General features: G+C 32.5%; 1 protein-coding gene across 5 annotated transcripts in view; it reads left to right on the top strand.

Moving 5' to 3' along the window:
• The window catches only part of LOC124364393 (structural maintenance of chromosomes protein 2-like), a 97134-nt gene that overhangs the window by 48587 nt on the left and 25015 nt on the right, over positions 1-23532 (top strand). For 4 of the 5 annotated variants that reach the window (XM_046819835.1, XM_046819830.1, XM_046819834.1 and 1 more), the window contains 12 exons: positions 1924-2007; positions 3837-3932; positions 8675-8812; positions 10394-10525; positions 11446-11565; positions 12521-12601; positions 12772-12867; positions 13010-13132; positions 17738-17818; positions 19252-19308; positions 22202-22273; positions 23175-23258. In XM_046819835.1, coding sequence (XP_046675791.1) covers positions 1924-2007; positions 3837-3932; positions 8675-8812; positions 10394-10525; positions 11446-11565; positions 12521-12601; positions 12772-12867; positions 13010-13132; positions 17738-17818; positions 19252-19308; positions 22202-22273; positions 23175-23258 — 1164 coding nt within the window. The remainder of the gene's footprint in view (positions 1-1923; positions 2008-3836; positions 3933-8674; positions 8813-10393; positions 10526-11445; positions 11566-12520; positions 12602-12771; positions 12868-13009; positions 13133-17737; positions 17819-19251; positions 19309-22201; positions 22274-23174; positions 23259-23532) is intronic. The other variant, XM_046819831.1, reaches the window with a different exon arrangement.

Below are 23532 nucleotides of genomic sequence, written 5' to 3'. Positions count from 1 at the left end.
GTTAGTTATATCTTTCTATATTTTACCTAATAGCCATGTTTTTGAGGGGTTTTGAAAATTTAATAACCAACAAGAATATGTTGATGAATTTATTGCTAAACATATATGTACCAATTTAGATATTTTGGAAGATCCAGAAAAATTTGTCTCTCAAAGGTACAAGTGTCATAAAAGGGTGTGAAGGTCATAGCAAAAACCTCTTAAACTTTTTTTCTGTCTATTGTTATTTTCATCTTAGCCCAAGCCAAAACCAAGATGTCCAAATTCTGTTTTCAAATGTAGTGTAACAATTAAAAAAAAAAATCTTCTTAAAGACTAAGTGTTATACGGTATAGCTGGCAAACGAATATCTTGGGCTTCTGAAACACAGAATTTAAAAATTACAACTATTAATAATTTTTTGAGCACAGAGGTGAACTGATTATATGGAGGATATTCAATCAGCAAGAAAGCAAACAACAACTATAATATTAAGCTGATACCCTAGTATGTCTCCTCAGAGATCAGAAATGTATTTTGGCTTCTGTTTTTCACAAATTAACGCCTCATTTTGATATTTTATATAACCACTATTAAACTAACATATATGTTGATGCTCTGAGAACTAAAGCTAATGTTGACAATCTTATCAAAGCTATTAAGATAGCTCAATCAAAGATAAAGAATGAACTGACATGAGCAAGGTGACAGAGTTCATAACTCTCTCACCAGAAAATGCACCAAAACAATTAAGGCCCAATGAAGATTTTTATTTAAGTTGTATCATTATTGTAGTTTTTGTATCAAGCATAGCTTAGTAACCTCATTCTCGATAAACTACAACATTTTATTAATTGCTGTGACAGTAACGATAAGAATTCCGAGGTGGAATGGTATTTGTATCCTGAAGTGAATTTATGATCATTGATCAATCAAAAGAGATAACAGCCTTAACACTGCTTGCAATTCAGAAAGAAATGAATAATAACATACATAAAAAGTATATTGTCCGTAAACTGTTAATATTCCAACAGTGTTCCTTGGACATTTACGTGATTTTTTTTTGTATCAGAGCCAGATTTCCTGGGCCTGGTAATTGCCTCTCAGCCATTCGGCTTATTCTGCACCCTCTTCCAGGTATAAGCTGTGTCAAATCCCAGGTCTGTACAAAACCATGAGATCTTCTGTACAATACTTACCTGTTTCAATCCCTCTTCAGTATGCCTAAGAAAACAAAGGGATGCTTTTCTTGCAAATTAGTCGTTATTTTGATAAATTCTAATTCTCCTCTTCTTTTAAATAAAAAAATTTAAAAAATGGTTTAAATATTTTATTTAAATTTGTTTGAGTTTTGACCTATAAAGACAATTTCGTATGCTATATAGCAAAATATGTAGGTAATCATAGTAAATAGTTTTTAATACAGTTTGGCCAAAGTATACTACAATTTACAAATACGAGTACAAATACATTCTATTCAAAGCTATTATTCTAGAGTTGATCTTTAATAAAAGTTTACATAAATGTTCATTCAACATCACAGTTTGGTCTATTATTAGGCCAAGAAAGTAACAAAATATGTACTTAATCTCAATATTGTGTAACTTATAAAACAAAAATAAATTTTAATTAGATTCCTTTAACTGTGTTTTTATTAGTAATTGAGGGAATTGCATACATTACAGAAATAATTTAATAGGATTTGCATAGTATCTACATAGTTTCAAAGCTATAATGTCAAATTGAAATTACTTTTGAGATCACAACTTATTTAATAGTTCTGTGAAATCCCAGTATTTTTACTTACAAACCGCTGCAGGTTGATTTATATAGTTTGTTTATGCTTATAGGTTGGTTCAACCATCAATAAATTTCCACACAGTCTTGGAATTTTGTAATGCCCATGTAAAAATCAACTTAATGACCCATGTTCTTTTGTTTCAGACAGGAACGATTCTAAATTCTGTGAATTCTTTACATAGCACACTCTGTAGTTTGGTTGAAGAGATGAATCATCATCATGGTCAGGTAAAGTTTCCTTCTACTGCTTAATATTATAATTTGATTAAATAATTTAGGCTATTTGTTTCAGATTTGAAGCTTTAATTCAATGAGATGCATTGCACAACATATCCTATGTGTTTGTGATAAGTAAGATATATATTATAGTCACCCATTAAGGAATTATCATAAACTAAGTTTTAAGAAATGAAAGAATTATTGCCTTACAAGTGATCAATTATAATTTTGTCACTACTAGTGTTTATGTTATTGATTCTTTTTTTGAAACTTGATTTATTTCTTCTTAGTGCAATATTAAGGTATTAATTATTATATGTATATATTTATATTAAAACAGGAAGCTTAGATGTAGAGTATGTGAATTAATTATAAATCGATCTGCATGCCTAACTGGAGACAATCACTATTCCCCCTGAAACCAGGAAGATGACAACTGGAAAGCAGCCACTCTTCTGGGGATTTAAATCCTCTTGAGCGCACCTCTTGAAGATTTCTGGATGTTGTAAAGAAAGAGTATGAACACAATATGTTTTGAGAAAGCTATGTCGGACTCCGACAGTTAAGAGTCAGCTGGAAACGTTTTTAATAAACAGCTTAAAATTAATAATGTGTTAAATTCATAAAAGGTAATAAAAAAACTCGAAATATTTAATCAAGTAAATATTCCTTTATTTGTGGCTGGGAGGAGATCCAAGTTGACCTGCCCACCTCTTAGGTTTATAACATTGGTGAAGCACTGACAACCAAGTACGCACAATAAACAACCGTCATCAAAGTTGACCGGGATTTGAGAAAGGGATAGAGAGAAATAGAGTGAGTGGACTTGAACCGTGGAGTCAGTGGGTCTGGAAAAACATTTCCACATAAATAGTGATAGGAGTGCTGAAGATAATGGAATCAGAAGAGTGAAAACACAGTTCCAACATAACTAGACCTAAAAATATACAGTTGGAGTTCTAAGCAGTGCTTTTAACCCGTTGAATAGTAAGTAACCTGCATGTTACACCTTGTGCCACCAACGATAACCGTAAAAGTTCTGCTCTGTCACTAAACAGTATTTCCTGTATTGTTTGGAGAGTTATAATTGTTCACCTGGCCATGTATACAATTTAGTGAAGAATGGTAGAAACACTTTAATGAAGATTTGCTGTGCGTAACAGAGTGCAATGGCTGGTTTTCTCTGTTTTTTTTCTGTTTGATTTCTTGCTGATTCTCTATGGCTTGTTATCTGTTTCAGATCAATACAACAGCAAAAGAAAGCAATCAGCTGATTCCAATTTTTTTACATATCGTTACATTCATTTTATTTGGTAATCTAATGTTTACTTAATTGGTGACCGTGATAGTTATGGTCTGTAAATGATAAGGGGGTAAATATATGTGTGATCAGTTATTGTGTAGAATGGTGCTGAAAAACTTTCATATTAATTTTGAAGCGAGATATTTATGAACAAAGAAAGTTACTATTTGATGATGATACTGATAGTGATAAAATCGGTTAAAGACTGTGTTGACTAGCATCATGCCAGGACACAAGCATCCTGCCGTGAATTTGATGTTTCACTGCGTATTTCAGAATGCTTTAAAATATTTCATACCAGTAAAACCTTCTAAAAGTACAGCTGTACACAGGAAAATGTGAAAATTTTATCCTCAGTCTTCCACCTTCTCTGGACCATGTGACGTGTTTTGTGTATTGCTCTAGGTTCTGTGGGACGTCTCACCATTCCAGTGCAGTTTCAAGGGCATCACCACTCTCCTTCTCAAAATTTTCCTCACTTTTTTCTATAATTATCCTCTATATAAAATATATTAATTCCTAAAATTGATTACAGCAAAGAGACATCTCTGCCTGGCTGAAGAAACTGAACCACTTGGTGTCCAAATCACTTGTCAAAACAGAAGAAATATGCCAGATCGCTGTTAATAGTGTGAGTAATGTTAAATTTTAGTTGCTAATTAATTTCTTGTTCCCTATAAATATCAAAGTTTTCTTCACAGTGAACACACATTGTTGCACTGTACAAACAACGTACAGCAACAGTACACGCGCAATATACAGCGTGTGTGCTGTGTATTGTTGCATAATAGGTACTAATCTACACTATTAAAATATCAAATATTAAAGAGCGCTTACATGGTCTAGTGATCTCTTAGATCACTGGAATGAAATTCTATCATATAAATGTCAATCATCATATACAAGTATAACAAAAATCATAATTTATTAATGTAAATATTATAATCTTTTTTCACACTATTATCATAATCCTGCAAAAATATGTGGCTTATTTGAATTGAATGAGTGTGTGCGGTATATACTACTGACACACTTTGAGTGACATGTATAGAAGATAATAATATTTAATAGTTTTCATTTCCAGTACAAAAAAATACTTTTATTATTTTAAAAAGTCCTGGGTACAAATTTTCAACTATGAAACAAAACACTCTGTGTCTTGTTTTTGATTGACACACACACTTGGAGGTTTTATGACCTGTACAAATTTCATATAAATTTTAATCTTCTATTCATAATCTTTTTTATTTTATGTTTATTCAGAAAGAATTACCTGAGTCCAAGTGTATTTCATCTTGAATCAGTGAGATAAGATAAAGTGCAGGATAGGGGTTTTATTCTGTGTTTGTTACTTACTTTGGGAATGCTAGAAAATATTTTGCTGTTTGGTTAATGGTTCAAAATTTCTATTTTACATTTTTTTCCATTTTTGGCAAACTGTATTCCATTTTGAAGCAGCAATGGGGGAGGGAGTATGTGAAGATGAATTTTCTAATGAATTGTATTAATTATCTTTGAAATGATAGGAATTTTTTGACATTTTTGAGTTAATATTTGTATGTCCTGATGTAGCAAAAGACAACCTAGAATGCAAAATGCTTCCAGTGTCTGTCAATTAGCCTAGGAATGTTTAAGAATCTTTTAGATTTAACAGAGTTCATAACTGTTTGGAAACAGTCCTTTCAATATCCCAGAACAACAAAACAGGATATTTACTCGTAGTTTGCAATGGCTATAAGTTATATTTGTGATGCTTGAGAACATTTTGATAAATACATGACTGAATACATTTAAAATTAAGTGCAGAACTCCATAAGAAAATCTGTGATTATTTTCTAACATGTAGAACCTTTAGTAAATATACCTATGTTTTGGATGAGTAAGTTATATTTTGATGATTAACCTTAACAATATCCTTCCTAAGATGAGACTCTGGCCTCTCATAACAGCAAGAGGGTACAACTTCCAGCGACCAGAATTACCCCAACTACACAATCCTCTATCGACTGGATTTGTTCTAATATTGACACTGAGAAGCTTGACACAAAGGTTATCCATGCTGGCATCTCAGACCATACTGCCCAAAGCTGTGAGGTCAACTTCGCAGTAATACAGGATAATCCACTCAGAATGAGTCGCTGCCTCAGAAGAAAAAATCTTCAAGAGCTCAAATGCATACTTGGGGAAGAGAACTGGTCAAACATTCTGCAAACTGAAGATGCTGACGAAGCTTTTGAAAGATTGAGCTCTACTCTACGACTTGCCATGGATGCAGTATGCCCTCAGAGGAAATTTAAAACACGCCATAAACTAAAACCTAAATATTTTGCTGACCAAGAAGCCAATAGACTAAAGGACAGATACCTGATAGCCCTTAGTAAATATGAAATGACAGGATCTATTGATGACAAGGAAGAGTCAATAAGATGTAAAAAAAACTATGACCTACGACTGAAACTCCTCAGAAAACAAGCGGCATCAGACCACATTGCCCGTGCCGACAATAAATCCAAGGCTATGTGGGAAGTTATAAACACAACATGGTCCAAGAAAGGAAAGTCAGTGAACGAAATAAAGCTAGAAGTTAATGGAAAAATCATTGACAACTCTGTAGAAGTAGCAGACCATCTAAACTCTCACTTTTTACACATAGCTGAAAAAACGTTAGAAAAAAAATAATGGAATAATAAGAACTTTTTTACCACCTGTACAGCCAACACTTCAACAGCTCATAAACCTTCGAGAAACAAATGAAAATGAAGTCAGAACAATCATTAACAACCTCAAATCAAAAAACTCATCAGGTTTAGATGAGATTTCTTCAAAAATACTCAAATTTTGCCCTGAAGAACTTGCACTGCCCCTCGTCGACATATTCAATAAGTCTTTCAGAAGTGGTAAATTTCCTTCAGCTCTAAAACTATCAAAAGTATATCCAAAATATAAAAATGGAAGCTACTTAGATCCCAGTAATTATAGACCTATCTCTCTTGTATCCACTTTCTCAAAACTGTGCGAAAGAATTGTTCTCAGAAGGCTACTGGACCACTGCGAAAAACATAATCTACTGACAAACTGTCAACATGGCTTTACTAAAGGCAGGTCTACCACCACTGCAATAATAAAAATGGTAGAGTCTCTTATAGATAGTATTGAAGAAGGGAATTTAACTACTGGAATTTTCCTAGACTTTAGTAAAGCTTTTGACTGTCTTAGCCATGATCTCATCATCCGGAAACTGGAAAACTTAGGAGTAGCAGGAACAGCTAAAAATTGGTTCCAAAGTTACCTTGGAGGACGAAAACAACTGGTTGAGCTAAGCAAAACAGAAAATGGAATATCCAATTATGTAAGATCTAGTCTCCTACCTGTAAATCGAGGTGTCCCCCAAGGATCTGTTCTTGGACCAGTACTCTTCATCCTTTTCACTAACGACTTACCTCAATACATTGGTGATGCATGCTTAACCTTGATGTATGCTGACGACACAACCTTGATGTTTAGTGAAACCTCAACTGAAAATATGGCAATCACATCCTACCTATCCCTCAACATGACCTATCAGTACTGTCATAACAATGACTTAGCAGTAAACACTACCAAAACTGCCCAAATAGCTTTTGGAAGGAGATCTGAATGTGTGCCATGTATACCAGATGTTGCAATGAATGACGAAGTCAAGTTTTTGGGCATAACTCTGGATAAAAACTTATCCTGGACCTCTCATGTAGACAAACTCTGTGGGAAGTTAAGTTCCAGCCTCTATGCAATTAAAAACATCAAAGCTTCTACTGATGAAACAACTACAAGAGCTGCTAATTTCGCTTTGTTTGAGGCTCACATAAGATATGGTTTAGTAGCATGGTGAGGAACATCAGCTGGTCAGATTCAAAGGGTTCTCAAAAAACAAAAAACCGCAGTCAGAACACTCGCAGGACTGCAACCACCAAACAGCTGTAGAGAAGCCTTTAGAACCCATAAGATCCTCACTATCGTATCACTATACATTCAAGAAACTGTGATGCACGCAGTAAGAGAGGGCCTACCAAAGCGGGGTGAAGTTCATCAGTACAACCTCAGAGACACTACTTTGTATGACCTTCCAGCCCACCGACTGTCACAGTTCGAAAAGAAGCCTACATACATCGGGAGGAAGTTTCACAACCACCTGCCATCAGAGCTGAGAGACAAAGGAGAGAATGAACTCAAACCAGCACTACACAAATGGCTTGCTGACCGCCCCTTCTACTCCATAGAAGAATTTTTTCAAAGAGTATTTGACATTTAAATTTTACAATGTAACCTTTTATATCATAACAAAACTTTATATTTTGTAAAAAAAAAAAAAAAAAACACTTGTAGTGTTTACTATGACGCTAATACTGTTCTCAATGAGCATGTTAATAAAGAATTTTTGTCTATTGTCTATTGTCTATTGTCACGTGTTAACAATATAACTCCAACTATATTGTTACAATTAAATTGAAGAACAAAATTTCAGTTCTATATGGCAACTATGTATACAATTTAACATGTGAAAGATTGCATCTGACTCATCTCAGTTCTCAATGAGTACCTAAACGAATAAAAAGGTATGGGTATGACATCCGAGATGGGTTTCCATAATTATTGTTGAAATTTGTTAATATTTTTATGATTAACAATATGAGTTTGTTTTATCGCTTATCATATGTTTTGTCATGTGACCTTGAATTAAATTCAAAATCCATTTTATTTTTTGTTCTTTTAATAGACACATAATTTCTTTCGAAGTACAGACCATTTAAAAAAATGTATATGCTTACAAAGTAGTATTTGTTATTGACAGATTTTAATATGCAGATTATATAAATTATAATCTGAGAGACAGGTATCAAAACTAATTACAGGTTTTGGGGAATATTTCTCATTGAAGGATAATGACAATTAATACAAAAGTAGAATAAGCTAACTGTTTTCATATAATCTCCCATATGACAAATTTTCATAGTAAGCCGAAAATCTCCTTATGGACAACAAACATAACTCATTGTGTAGCTTTATAGATTCACATTGCGCTTATTACATAACTTATTAATACTTTTTATAATATATTCACTCAGCTTGTTACAGGAAGAAGAATAGCGTATTGCTAGTTTAGATATATCTATGGGCTTATGTAATAAGTTCTTCAGCCGTAAAATATATTAAACAATTTTAAGGCAGCTGCTATTTGCATTTGTGAAAAAAAATTATTATCACAATTGCACAATATAGACGAAAGGTAAAACTAGAATTTGTTTGCAGTACTTAAACGTTAGACGTATATTTAAACATCTAAATGTTCATCACACAAAATTTGTGTTTATGTTTGATAAATTTGTTACTTTGTAGAAATCAGAAGAGAAGAAGATAAAGAATGAGCTGATGACTAAAGTCCAGAGACTGGATGCCTTGGAACTTCAACTCCTAGAGGTCACTGATTCTGAACACAAAGCTTATGAACAATTCTGTAAGATGGAAAAAACTCAGGTATTTGTTACAACTAAATTATTTTACTGTTAAAAGTTTAATGACATGGATTATTGTTCTATGTAATGACTAGTGTTCATACTGTAAATTCTGTTTTCACAAGCACCATGTAATACTGAGGAGTTGATCTGAAATTTAAAAAAAATATATATTTCTTAGGATTTTGGGTACATTGTGATCAAGGCATTGATTAGATCTTTATTTAGCAAAGTATATGTGTTAGTGTCCAGGAGGGGGGTTCAGTGATTTGTCTCGGTATGTCACTGTGCTTCACAACACAGTAAAAACCTCTCTTCATCAGATGGCAAGAGTTTGACTGTATCTTCTTTCCCTAGGATACTTACAGCCCTGAGGTATTGTTCCAGAAATGTTGGGTTTTGTGGGAGCAATTTTACGTAATAGGACAGTGAAAATGGTCACACATTTTTTTAAATTACTTAAAAACATGCGATTTTTTCAGTCACAGAATAATAGATCACTTAATAATGTATGGGCTTTGGTAAAATTTAACCCTTTAGGTAAAATAACAGATTATTTTTCACTTAAAAACACAGAATGATATTTTCACATTTTTTAAAATTATTTGCATTTGTGATTTCGTGTTAAGTTAAGAGATTTTTTTAAACCGATTCTGAATATAGTTTACATCTATTTGGGAATTTTAAAAGATGAATTCATTGTCAATCAGATTAGTGTAGAGGATAGGTTTTCCTGTGGAAGTAATAAATTTTGTATTTAAGTAACTATTCATACGAAGGATAAATTTTTATTCATTCAATTATTGCAATCTTGCTATAGAAATAATCTTGGAATGAAAAACTGTAAGCTTTAGATATTACCCCTACATGACAGGTCTGTGTATACAAGACCGATGATCGGAATGCAAATTTTTAAGTTAATTGATTTTTTTTACTAAGTTTTTGCTCCCTTCTAAAAATTAATTCTTTTTTAATGCTTATTATTGGTGGTGGATAACAGGAAAAGTAACAGGTTTTTGGACTTTTGCCATTTTTATTTTATAAAAATAGAGCAGTATGTTTTGAGGATTAGAATCTAACCTTTAGGTGTCAAAAAATATTGAAGGTACGCCCAAGGTTAAACATATAAAAACAAATAATTAAATCTTCACCATGAACCTTGGAATTGCTTCCTTTTCATACTGTATAAAGTAAATTATTTTTATTTATCTTTTACTTCAGTACTTTTTTCCAAGTTTGCTGTTCTTACTAACCAACAATAACTTGAAAAAACTGTTTTACGAAATGGAAGCTAAGTAAGTGTAGACTTTAATAATTAATGCTGAGGTGATTAAACTACAATTATAACAGTGTATTTCTTAAATATTCAGCATTAATAAGTATAGTACATTTTTTTCTTGTGTGGTCATTAAAAAAAATCTTCCTTATACACACAAATAAATACAGTTTTGAACAATTCCAAAATATGTTATGGAGAGAAGAAAAATGCTGAAACACCAATATATACAGGCTGTGAAAGGTGAAAAGAGAAGTGAATCTCGATTCACATTGCAGTGGTAATGCTAATTATGCACTAATATTGGCAGAAAGCTCGTTGTTACAGAGGGTGAAGGTAGACACCCTGCTGGCAACAGTCCTACACCACCAGGAGATGTGGACACACCAGATAGCATTGAGTGACGACATGAAGACTAGAATTCTTCATCTGATTGATTGTTTAAAACAAGTCAATAAGGTAAAACAAATTAAATTGATAGCGATATTATTTATTTTAGCAGTAGAGGATTTTACCAATAACGTTCACTATCCTTATTCTGTATGGTAAGCTTCTGCAATAAGCTTGCTTGTCTAATGATGGAGCCTTTGTTGTTATAGGCTACATTTTAAGTAGGCTAGCATTACACCTGATTAGTGTAGGTTACCATTGCAGATTTGCGTAGTGTGAGTCTTGTAAAATGTGTTATGAAACATTGTGGAAGACCATCCCCATAGTGCGTATCTTGTACTCCTGCTGGATTTTCCAGGACTATCGTGCTGAAATTTTTGCTTTGGAATTAAAATTCACACGTATAGGCTATAGTTTCTTTAATTTAGAATTAAAATTAATTGAAAATAGAAAATAAGTAACATGTTAAATAACAATTCATTATAGGACTTGTAGCAGTGAACATGTTAACAATGTTTCTTGGTACAAATGGTGCGTATTCACCTTTTCTTTTTAAAGAGAGTTTTGCATCACTCTTATTTGGATTCATACTGCACTATGTTAAACAGTTTTGAAAATGAAGACAAAAGAAAACTTATATCAGATTGTGTTGTTATTACTATGCTTCTTCAACAGTAGAGTTGACACTGAAACTCTTTTTGCATCACTCTTATTCGGATTCATACTGCACTATGTTAAACAGTTTTGAAAATGAAGACAAAAGAAAACTTATATCAGATTGTGTTGTTATTACTATGCTTCATCAACAGTAGAGTTGACACTGAAACTCTACCTATAGCTTCTTCTCACGTAACTAAAATAATGTTAACAATTTCTTGAAGCTTTGTTCCATATTTTCCAAGCAAGACAAATAATATCCTCCTCATATGGTTTTGCAGCATAAATATTTTAGTCCAAATGATAATAGTTGATTGGAATTGTTGGTACAGCCAAGAAAATCTAGAGCAGAGATTCCAGTGGAGCGTAGTTTGAACGTCAAGTCCATTGTGACTCGTATATCGTCAGAGATCCGCATCTCTATCAGTGACATCGAGCACAAGCAGAACCAGGTAACATACCTCGTACACCCAAACTGAAGCTACTGTACAATACACTCATAGAGACATGAATATTTCACACATATTTATTTTTATTTCAAATTAACTGCTTGAAATATCCAGGATTAAATGTTATTGGTTTGGAGTGAAGTTCTTTCCTTTATGGTTGGTAACCATGCAGGGACTGGCGGAGCTCTCATAATATTGTTAATTTACAGTTCTCGCTGAAATCAAGTACTAGACTGAGTAATGTAACACTTATACATGATTTAAGTAAAATATTCTGTTGTACTTATTAGCCATGTACCAGTTGTTGTAAACAAGTAATTAGTTTATAACAACATGTGAGAAGAAAAAAGTTATTTTCTACTCATTTTTAGAATGTTTAAAAAATCACTAAATTTAACGATTTGCAATATTATATTTTCAGGATATATCTTATATAGTATGTAAGGGTTTGTTACAAAAATAAATCATATCTTTATTTTGGAGTCTGTTTTCAACATGCAATTGTTTTTTTAAATAGGTCATCACATAAATGAATGTAAATTACTAGCTTACATTAAAAATATTAGAAACATATTTAAAACTCTAGAAAATGAATGGTATAACGGATGTCCAAGATTAAGAGTGCTGGTCTTGCCCTAACTAGATGTTATTAGTGTTTAACAATTGTTACTAGACCAATTAATTGTACAGTGTGTTCTAGACAAAAGCAGTACTACGGGGTATGATTATTTGTACCCCACATACCCTCTCTCTACACCAGCTGGTTTTGGAGACAGCTCAACAAGAGATCAACGGTGTAGACAATAGAGAATAGAAAACAGACAAACTGTTTTTTGATCTATTCTTTAGAAATAGTAATAGAGTCACATATCATGACAAAAATATGCTGTAAAATGAGCTATTATATAGATTTGTATTTGGTTATCTGCCTGTTTACACTTTTATGTTGTTGTACCAGATCAGCCACCTGGAGACAGACTTGAGCAAAGTGAGAGTGGTGTTGGAGACAGTTCAACAAGAGATTGACGATATGATTAAGGTAAAAATGTTTCTTTGAGTAAAATGATTTATTTTTTGTGAAACCATTTGCTAGCTTTTCAATTTTGAAAATAAGTACCTACTTTTTACAAATAGTAGATTGATTGAACGTTTCTATTTTCACAAATTATATTCGTGATTGGTAACTCTCACTTGTTTCAACTTTTCCAGGAGACCAACTCAAAAGATCTCTCTAAAAAGGTTCCATGTCTACTTAAGAAACTGAAAAAGCAGATCACAAATACACTTACCAAAGCAGGTAGTTTGGTGAGTATCCTTAAAAATATCCTTTTGTAGATTATTGTAGGCATTTGGAACAGTAAGGTATTTCATACCACAAGGATTCTATAAGGTACCATGGATACATTTTTCATAGCCAGCAGTATGATCATGGTTGTGTTTGTATCAGGTATCCGTGTACCAAGCTGCCAAGAAGGAGTATGCCGGCACAGCTCAACAGGTTGTCCAACTGCAGCGTGAGTTTGACAGTCTGGAAGAGGAAGTTCATAGTTCATATTACTACATTTGTCAGGTAAGCTGGCAGGACGACCGCTCACAGCATTGAACATGACATGATTAGACGTTTGTTTTGTCCTATTCTGTTTTGTCGGAAGCACATGTAGATGCACATGATACGACATGATACAACCAGTGACCAGTGAGTCCGTCTAGTTCACCTAGATGGCAGTAGCACTCCTCTATTGGACCTGAATCAGTAGTGCAGCACCAACTCTGTGATTATTTTCAATGTTTATTAGGTTATACACAGTTCACACCTCAATACGGTTCCTTCACTGTTCAGTCTTATTCATACCAACACAGGTTCCATGAAATTGTTTGTCACAGTCACAACACTTTGTCACAGTAATAATTTGTCTAGATGTATATGCCTTTTACACAAAGCACAGTTGCTATTTTGACGATATGATGCAAAATTGCATTATTTATGATGTAGTAAATTCACTTCTAAATTTAGAACATGTGCACTTATACTTAACTTTTTTTATACTCTTTTAATTACGAGGTGTGATCAAAAAGTTCCAGGACTGAATTTTTATACGTTTATTCATAGATCATACAGGTTATTCGAATTTGTCTCCTTCAAAGTACTCCCCTTGGGAAGCTACACACTTTTCCCACTGGTGTTTCCACTGATCAAAAGCCCCAGATAACTCTTCTTTTGTAAAGGTGTTTAGCAGCTCCGTCGTTTTTTCTTTAATATCATCAACTGTTTGAAATCTTCGTCCTGTCAGGGGTCTCTTGAGCTTCGGGAAGAGAAAAAAGTCTGCTAGAGCCACGTCAGGTGAGTAGGGGGGCTGAGGAATGACAGTCATTGCGTTTTTTACACAAAAGTCACAGATAACTAATGCAGAGTGAACAGGAGCATTGTCATGGTGAAGGACCCAATCACCACTTTGCCACAGCTCAGGTCTCTTTCTTCTCACAGCATTACGCAATTTTCTGAGGGTTTCAAGATAAACAAAACGATTAATTGTTTGACCTTGTGGAAGGAATTCATAGTAGACGACACCTTTACAGTCAAAGAAAACCGTAAGCATGACCTTCACATTTGATTTGACTTGACGTGCTTTCTTGGGTCTTGGACAGCCTTTTGATGTCCATTGTGATGATTGGGCTTTTGTTTCCACAACGTAACCAAAAAACCCATGTCTCGTCTCCCGTAATGACATGATCCAAGAAGCTTTCATCGTCATTTGCCCTTTGAAGAAGTTCCTCAGAAACATGAATTCGGTGTTTTTTTTTGGGCTTCAGTCAACAATTTTGGCACAAACTTTGCTGCAACACGACGCATTTGAAGTTTTTCAGTTAAAATTTCTTGACATGACCCAAATGAAATGTTAAACTCATCTGCCATTTCACGGATTGTTAGTCAACGGTCTGATCGTACGAGAGCGTTCACTTTAGCAACATTGTCATCATTGATTGACGTTGAAGGGCGTCCGGAACGAGCATCGTCGTCTGTGGATGTTCGGCCATCTTTAAACCTCTTGAACCACTGATGGCAGCATGACCGGCTTAGACATTCTTCACCAAAAGTCTCTTGTAACATCAAAACGATTTCAGAAAACGTTTTGTTCAGTTTCACACAAACACGTTGCTCTTCTTTCACATTCATTTTCATTAAACAAAAAATAGCCAAACTCTATATAACTAACCTCAAACAAACTGTGCTAATGTTACTTTCAGTGATGTTATGATTGATCTGCAAACACAGCTGTGTTACTGTTGGGTCAGGGAATACAATGCTGCCAACCGCATCGCTGTGAGACATTGCATTCCCATAGTATATAAAAAGTCCTGGAACTTTTTGATCACACCTCGTATTGCATTTCAATACTAAAACATTGAATTATTATTAAATGAATGGATAGTTAAAAAATGTGTTGTTTTTTATTAATAATAATTTTTAGCGTATATATAAATACACTCTTGTTTGCCGGGCGAGCGTGTTACCACTACACCACAGAGCCCTTACTTTTTACAATTCAGTTATTTTTGCATTTGACCATTTTGTCACATATGTGTTTAAATAAGCAAATTAACATATGTCAAAAGGCCTGTCAAACGACATTAATATGTATATATATATATATATATATATATATACACACTGTATTTTTATAATTCTTAGTTAACAGTTTTGTAGTGTACAGTTGAGTTTGGCTTTGGAATTCACCATTCTTTACTAAAAATATTTTTTAGTGATTGTATGTGATAAATTTAGAATCTGAAAATACTTTTTATATTGTAGTTCATTTATTTTTGACACATAAAATATTTAAATACAGACTTTTTGTTTGCCTCATTGTATTTATATACAAAGAAAACTTAAGCATACTACAAAATAAAACTATTTAATACAGCAATTTTTCTGTTACAGAATATAAAAAAATATGTGTTTTTTTTTCTTTCCTAACGTTCACTTTTTTAATTAAATGGAAGGTTAAAATGCTATGGAATGATTTAAATATCAAATCTATTCTGTTAATTAAACTATTCATTTCACCCTCTCCTAAACCTCAATGCTAGACTAGGCTCCTTTGTTCTGGAATAGAAGGATGCCCCCCCCCCACTTCCCTAACTCCTGGCATAAACTGGAGCCTGGAATAGAATGTGTCCACAAATAGCAAGTACAGGTTTAGCTGGAGAAGGAGCAATGTTCTTGCAGCTTCATTCATCCATTCCAGTTGAGATGCCAACTGTGACCGTGACTGTACAACACATGAGGACTCTTGTTTGGGTAAATCATCTCCTTAATTGACGTTTATTATTCTATTGTTTAGTTTCACTTTTTTCCACATCAATCAATCATACTATCTGTATTCACAAACAGTACACAACATAGAGATGAATAGTGTCACAGTTTAGCTAAAATTATTTACAGGCTAGCATCACAGTAAAGCTTATTTAATTATTAAAATTAAATATGTCTAACTAAAACTAAGAAACATCCATTTTTAACCCAGTCTTTTGTTGCTAAAATATGGCATATGAGTTTATTTAGTACATACTTAATATTGTTATCATTTTGAAGTATTTTAATTTAAAAGATATACATTGTTTTTTATTTAAAACTACCTTATTTTACTGAAATGAAATATTGCAAAATATATATAAATATAATAGACTTTGGTTTCAAGTTGCTATTTGGCATGAAATATGTTTCTACAAATTTGCTACTGGGATGCAGATTGTCCCATTTTTAACTGTTTCATTAGTTGTAAATGATCAAATTTAATCAAAATCATTAGTAAAAGAATGAATCATATACATTGTTTTAAAAATTATATTGTATTAAATTTACAAACTTTTGTATATATCTACAAATAAATATTGAAAAATTAGATTCACACTGAATTCTATACAAATTAGACTATTGATTTTATAAACCTTTAAAATTTGAATCATTTTACTCGAATCTACAACTTAATTTATTATACAAATTTTTCAATGAGTTTTTAATAAATAATTTTAATTTTGATGATTAATAAAAATACATTTTGTGCTATTTTCCTAAGGATGTAATGAAACTATAAATGATACAAATTCAGTTTAAATTATTGAAGCGCTCATCAGACAAATTTTAAGGCTATTAAATACATGGATATTTTAGTTATAAATTGAAAAAAAATTAAAATGTCAATATATTGAAAACATATCCAAACATTATCACTCCCATAGGTACTACATATATGGGGGTAAACGACCCAGAGCATCTTGTTAGTGTTGAGATTTTGTACCACGTTGTTTGCGCCAATTTGTTGTATTAGGCTTTTATCCCATGTTATTTTACCAATTCGTTAGTATCGAGGTTTTGTCCCACATTGTTTGCATCATTTTGTTAGTGTTCAGGTTTTGTCCCGTGTTGTTTGCGCCAATTTGTCATATTAGGGTTTTATCCCATGTTGTTTGTACCAATTTGTTAGTATTGAGGTTTTGTCCCGCGTAGTTTGCGCCAATTGATTGTATTAGGGTTTTATCCCATGTTGTTTGTACCAATTCGTTAGTGTTGAGGTTTTGTCCCACATTGTTTGCACAATTTTGTTAGTGTTAGGGTTTTGTCCGACATTGTTTGCATCATTTTGTTAGTGTTCAGGTTTTGTCCTATGTTGTTTGTGCCAATTTGTTAGTATTCGTGTTTTGTCCTATGTTGTTTACGCCAATTTGTTAGTGTTAGGGTTTTGTCCCATGTTGTTTGTGCCAATTCGTTAGTGTTAGGGTTTTGTCTCACGTTGTTTGTACCAATTTTAATGGGTTGGATGTGTCTGCTATGAATTCTTAGAATGAAGGAACCTGTCAAATCAATGTTAAATTTCATTGGGATTGCTTCAATAACAAGACTCATTGATAATTATTGCTGAATACTGTTTTTATCTTGGGAATATGCCTCTATTATGTACAGCCAGTTTCAAGCGTAAATACAAATAATAAGAAAATATAGAGTTTCAATTGTTTTATTTATTTATTTATTTTATTTACATGCAACAATACAGGTTACACACCCAATTACATTGTGCATGTTTAAATCAAGATGACATGCAATAATATCCACACATTCAAATAAAATCCAGTCCAGTATATCTACGTAACCACCATTAATTTTGTTTATGTACAGGAATATAGCAAACCCAGTTCTCCAACTTGCGAAAGGAGGACAAGCAACTCAAAGGCGGAACTGGACAAGTATAAGAAGCAAGTGAGTATATTTGCATCAACTTTGATATTCAGGTAAGTGAAGGAGAAAGAATTTTTAATAATAATATTTGAAGTAAAGTGAAAAGTGCAGTTTTACATAATTGAGAATGTGTCACAACTGAGCTCTTTGTATCCTAGGTATCTCTGATTTCGAAACAATACAAATAGTTTGTTTTTATCATCTTCATCAGTGACTTTTATTGGATCTCTTCAGAGGACTCCGGTCTCTAATCAATCTGTACCAATGTCAGATTTCAGACGTTGCACTAAGTAGAAGTTGAAATGGAGCTAAACTCAACATTCACATTGAATCAACCCTCACCTTCACAGCTACAATATGTGTAGAAAACTCGGTTGCTCCACCTTGCTTTGAAATATTGTGTAATCATGTTCAAGTTACTGCTTTTTTGAGCTGAAAAGACAACTAACGTTTTATCCGCAATTTGTTTACAATTAGTAACAATTCAAACTACCATATTAATTCATTATTCCCTATGTTTTCTATGTTTTCTACATAAAAATAAGTTATAAGATCAATATACGTGACAAGATTTCATACAGTTGTCTTTAATAAAAGTTACTTTTTTGGTACTAATTACAATTAGGCCTACCCTTTTTGGTAAAGTTTTTCAATTACAATTAATATGTTAAAAATTACATTACATATTTAAAAAAATATGTAGTGTTTCTGCCTTAACAAACAAATTTAAGAGCTTTCATATATATTAAATTGATTATAAAAGTTTTTATTATATTTTAAAGTCAACTGATTTTGACAGTTAAAAACAGGAATTTTTTTCCTCAATTTAAATTGTGACTATTAAATATTTATAAGTTAAATACTTTTTGTGTCAGACTCATAATTTTTAAAATATACAGATTGCAAAAATGTATAGCACTCTACAGTTTTAACACGTTATGTGCAATTTACAAACAATTTAGTGAACCTTTGCACAAAGACAAAACTCTGCCTGTCGCGCACGAAAATTCTGACCACCACTTAGAGGGTTAATCCAAATAAACTCTTTATGAATCCAAAGAAACAAAATTATTTACTATGGTGACGAAAAAACACATTTAATGTTGAAATATAATATAGAAAATGTGTCCTACTAAGGTGGGCTACATTACTTGGGAGTGTAAAATCCAGTAAATATTGACATAGTTTTGAAAGTCAAATATATTTTGAGGTTAGATATATTTATTGGATGTTGTTCAATTAATAGTAAAGATATTTTTTATGGATTGAGAATATTTTAAAAACACTATAAATTTGGTTGTATTATATTATATTAATTTAAACAAACTTTCCAATAATATAAAGTTTTTATATTATTTAGTTGTATTACAAGTTGAAACATTTTCAAATAGGCATGTACCCTATGATTAATTCATGGATATTTTTAGTGAGCAGGAAATTAATTATTGTTTTAGGTGAAGGAAATAAATGAAATGCTCGACTCGTACTTTCAACAACATCACATTGTTAAAGTTAAGTTAGCTTTGTTCCTATCATTTAGATGCTATAGAATTCTGGATACATTTTTCATATAAACCTTGGGATTGTTTTGCTCTTGTGAAAAATGTTTGCTGTTATAGTCAAAAAATATATATTTCATTCGTTTACGTTTTAGTGCTTTTTACTTCCTTTGGCAGTTATAAAAACATCAAGCCTATCTACAGAAATTTTTCAATCAGACTCTACTTCAGAAATGCCTACATGGGAAGACTCAAAAGGCCAAATGGTTTCTTCATTAATATTCTATTGTGGCGGACACTACAACAAGCTTTTGTTGCACTTGAAGTACTCAAAATAGGAGTTTGGTATTCTATAGTAACTTACAACTCTTAGGTGGGTCTGCTGCAAGCTGTGTACTTGGGCTTGATCAAATGTGGCAAATAAAAGCCAATAAAAAAGCTGAGGAGATAACCAAAAGGCTGGAGTAACAGCAAGAACTAATAAGAGGAAGCCGGAAGAAATGGAAGAAGAAGAGCTTTATGGGCCTGGAATTGATGATGTTGTCTGAATAAAGAAAATATGTTCTTCTCTTTTGGCTTAGTTTCCAAAAAACTTTAAAATTTAAACTTTAGTTACACTTGTTTCAGAGTGTTTAATGTATTTCCGTTAAATTTTCATCATATGTTACATTCAACCGCCTCTGTATAGTGTATCTGTATTTACTATATATTAACAATTATTTTTATTTAAACATACATAAATTATTTCACAAAATTCTGAAAGTATATAAACTTAATTTTAGGTATAATAGTGAGTTAAAAAGTTATAAAAACATGTGAAGAAATTTGGTTTACCAGTCTATGATAGTTTTTAAATAAATGGCATAAACGAATTTAACATTATGTTAAATGGGATGACAGACTCCCCTTAATAATTCTAGATCAACTTCTATCAACGTATTATCAATTTTGTGAAGGAAAAAGGATTTTTCCGGACATTTGCCATCGTTCAGTGAAACAAGAAAACAGTAACACTACGTTTCGAGATCTGCAATCTGATCTCTTCTTCAGGTAAAGAACTAACCTAATACATAATTACAAACTAAGTTAAAATAAACAAATCTTACTAAAGTTAGTTTGTAATCTTATTTTAACTTAGTTTGTAATTATGTATTAGGTTAGTTCTTTACCTGAAGAAGAGATCAGATTGCAGATCTCGAAACGTAGTGTTACTGTTTTCTTGTTTCACTGAACGATGGCAAATGTCCGGAAAAATCCTTTTTCCTTCACAATCCTTCCATCGTCAAAAATAACCTTTAAACAAAGAATCAATTTTGTTTTTCAGGACAGCCTACAAATTGATAAATGTATCAATATTGTATCTTAATTTAAGTTATTTACTATTATAGTTTACAGTTGGATCATTTTTACCCACATCTTGCACAGGAAAAAATTTAATTAATTTAAAACTATTCATACAAAAAATTAAAGGGATTCTTGGTTTATATGTAAATAAAATAGTTCCTCTTGATTACTTTAAAATTAAGACTACTTGCCAAAAGCTTATACCTCTGTGTAAACCAATGAGTAATGTGGAATAAGTGAGAAATTCATCAATTTATTAATTGTAATACATTGCAGGATAATAATGAAACCGTAAACAGCTCTAAATTTCCCAGGAGTTTTCACTTCTGGCTGATTTATACCTTCTAGTTGAACCCACACTGGGTTCAACAGCATACAGCAAAAACTGATATGTCACTTAAATCTGGAAAACCTTATGGTTGTCCCGGAGAGGTACATCACTAACTGCAAATGTCAAGATACTGGGGTTTAAGGGTAGATCAGTAGGTCTAGTCTACTGCAGGAGATGACAGTTGAAGTTCGTGGAGCTCCCTAAGGGTCATCAGTTCTTGCAAGCATAGACATAAGGGTGTGCCTCCTGCCTGCTTTGACTGGAGAGGCTGGTTCAGAGCTGGCTACCATTTCTTTCAAGGGGACAGTACTGAGATTAATGCCCAAAAATTCTACCTCACGGATCTTGACAGGTGGCAGTCCCTACGCCCAACCTTACCCATCCAGAACATCCTGTCACTTCAAAAGCAGTCCAGAGGTCCTTTAGGACTAGGTGCAATTTCTAAGCTTCTTGTCCTAAGAGATAAAAAAGCTCTAAATTATTTTAAATTAATTTAAATGAAACGGAATAATTTATAACAAGTGATTGGCCAAAACAGTGTAAATAAAATAAAATAAAACTGTTTAGAAAACTAATATTTTAAAGTAAAGTAACAATATTTGTGAACTCAACAAGAACAATAAAAATGGCCAGTCACCTCAGTTTATTCAGAATAAGGTGATTTTAATTCTCATTGGTTAAACAAAACCGTGTGACATTTTTGTGTTGAAATTAAATTAAGAACTTTAGTGCTAAATGTACATAAAATGTTTATATTTTTTTATTAATTATGCTAGCATAAATCTGTGATTCCTAAAATGTGATATAATTGACTTAAAAACACTACAATCAGTGATAAAGTCAGTACTTAAATGAAGAGGCTGCCCATCCTGGCTGATTTAAAGATTTATGTAAGTTGTGTAACAGGAATAAGATGATAAATCATTGACAATATATACTTATATGTTATTTTTGTATATGTTGTGCTTTAACTCTTTCTTTCATGATTTCAATTGCAATATTTAGTGCAACATTCCAACATGAGACTTCCACATGACAACAAACAATTGGAAATTTTGAATTTGATCTTCATCAAACCTGCAACTGAACAACAAATACCAATACAACTTTCATAACATATTCAGAAAATGAACTTGTGCTGCAAGTTTAACATTACAGCATTTTGTTTTCTTAATTTCTAGAAGAAATTATCTCCGCTTCAATATAATATTGTATTTTTATCTGTTTCAGTGTCCTGGAACAAATGAAAGGCCTAACCAGGAGACCAAACTGCAGCTGGAATACGAGGAAATGCAGAAAGCTGTAAGTAATTCACTTAAAAATGTTGTTTCCCACATTTCAAATTCGAAATCGTATCACAATTTATTTCTAGCTGTTTTAAAAATAAATATTTAGTTTTAAAATGGTAAAGAAGACAACACTATAGAGTATTACAGTAACTAGAATATGTGAATGTTGAGTTTAGCTCCAGTCCACCTTCCTCTTAGTACAGCGTCTGGAATATGGAATCAAATGTAGGTGAAGTGATACTAGTGTAATTTAGATGAAGAGGTTTTCTCATTGTCTCATCAGGTGCACACTACGATCTCTAAGCATGAAAGAGCAACTAATTTTTGGATTTCTTCAGATGAATATGATGCCAGAGATTCCAAGAGACAAGAATGTGACAACTTACTTACATTAAAACATAAAACCAATATTTAATACTTTTATTATTTTGTGAGGCCTTTCGATATCAAGGATATCTTCTTCAGACACATCACAAAAGTAAATACAAAAAGTAAATTTTTGTATTTACTTTTGTGATGTGTCTGAAGAAGATATCCTTGATATCGAAAGGCCTCACAAAATAATAAAAGTATTAAATATTGGTTTAGGTTTTAATGTAAGTAAGTTTATCAGTACCAATATAAGCTCCATCTACAACATTTCAAGAATGTGGCAGAACAGACTCTAAATGCTGCACTAAGGGAAAAATGAACTGGAGCTAAACTCAACATTCACATTGAATCAACCCTTCCCACTATGGCTACATTACGTGTAGTAAACTACAATATATTAAAGTATCTACAGACAAAAGAATAATTTAAATTGACAGTTAGTTAACAGATGAAATATGTCATAATCAGTATAAATATGTAACTATTAGTCTTAGTTCATTGATATACTTAATCTACATACTCGTTTATGTATTTTGTTCCAGCTTACAGAAAAAGAAGAGGCTCTCAGAATGGTCAAAGATAACCTTCAGGAGCTCAAGTGCAACATTAAAGACCGAGATCGTTTGGTGAGAGAATCTATAAAAATATTTTTATGGGTAGAAACTCAATAGTCTAAACATTTACTAGCACTGATGTTGTGGTTTTGCCAAGGATATATTGTTTTTACAAATATATCCAAAGTGAAGTAGGATATGAAACAAAGACTCCATCTCTACTCCTTTCGGCACACGTGTAGGAGAAAGGAGAAAGTGATTGAGCTTGTGTATGTGGCATACCTTGCCCACAAAGCTTACAGTTACAGTACATTTCATTGTTTGCCCATTACAGGTCTGATATCGG

The sequence above is a fragment of the Homalodisca vitripennis genome, chromosome 6 (genome assembly GCF_021130785.1).
Source record: "Homalodisca vitripennis isolate AUS2020 chromosome 6, UT_GWSS_2.1, whole genome shotgun sequence".
Lineage (NCBI taxonomy): Eukaryota > Metazoa > Arthropoda > Insecta > Hemiptera > Cicadellidae > Homalodisca > Homalodisca vitripennis.
Note: the sequence above shows the minus strand (reverse complement) of the source record. Positions and strands in the feature narration are given on the sequence as shown.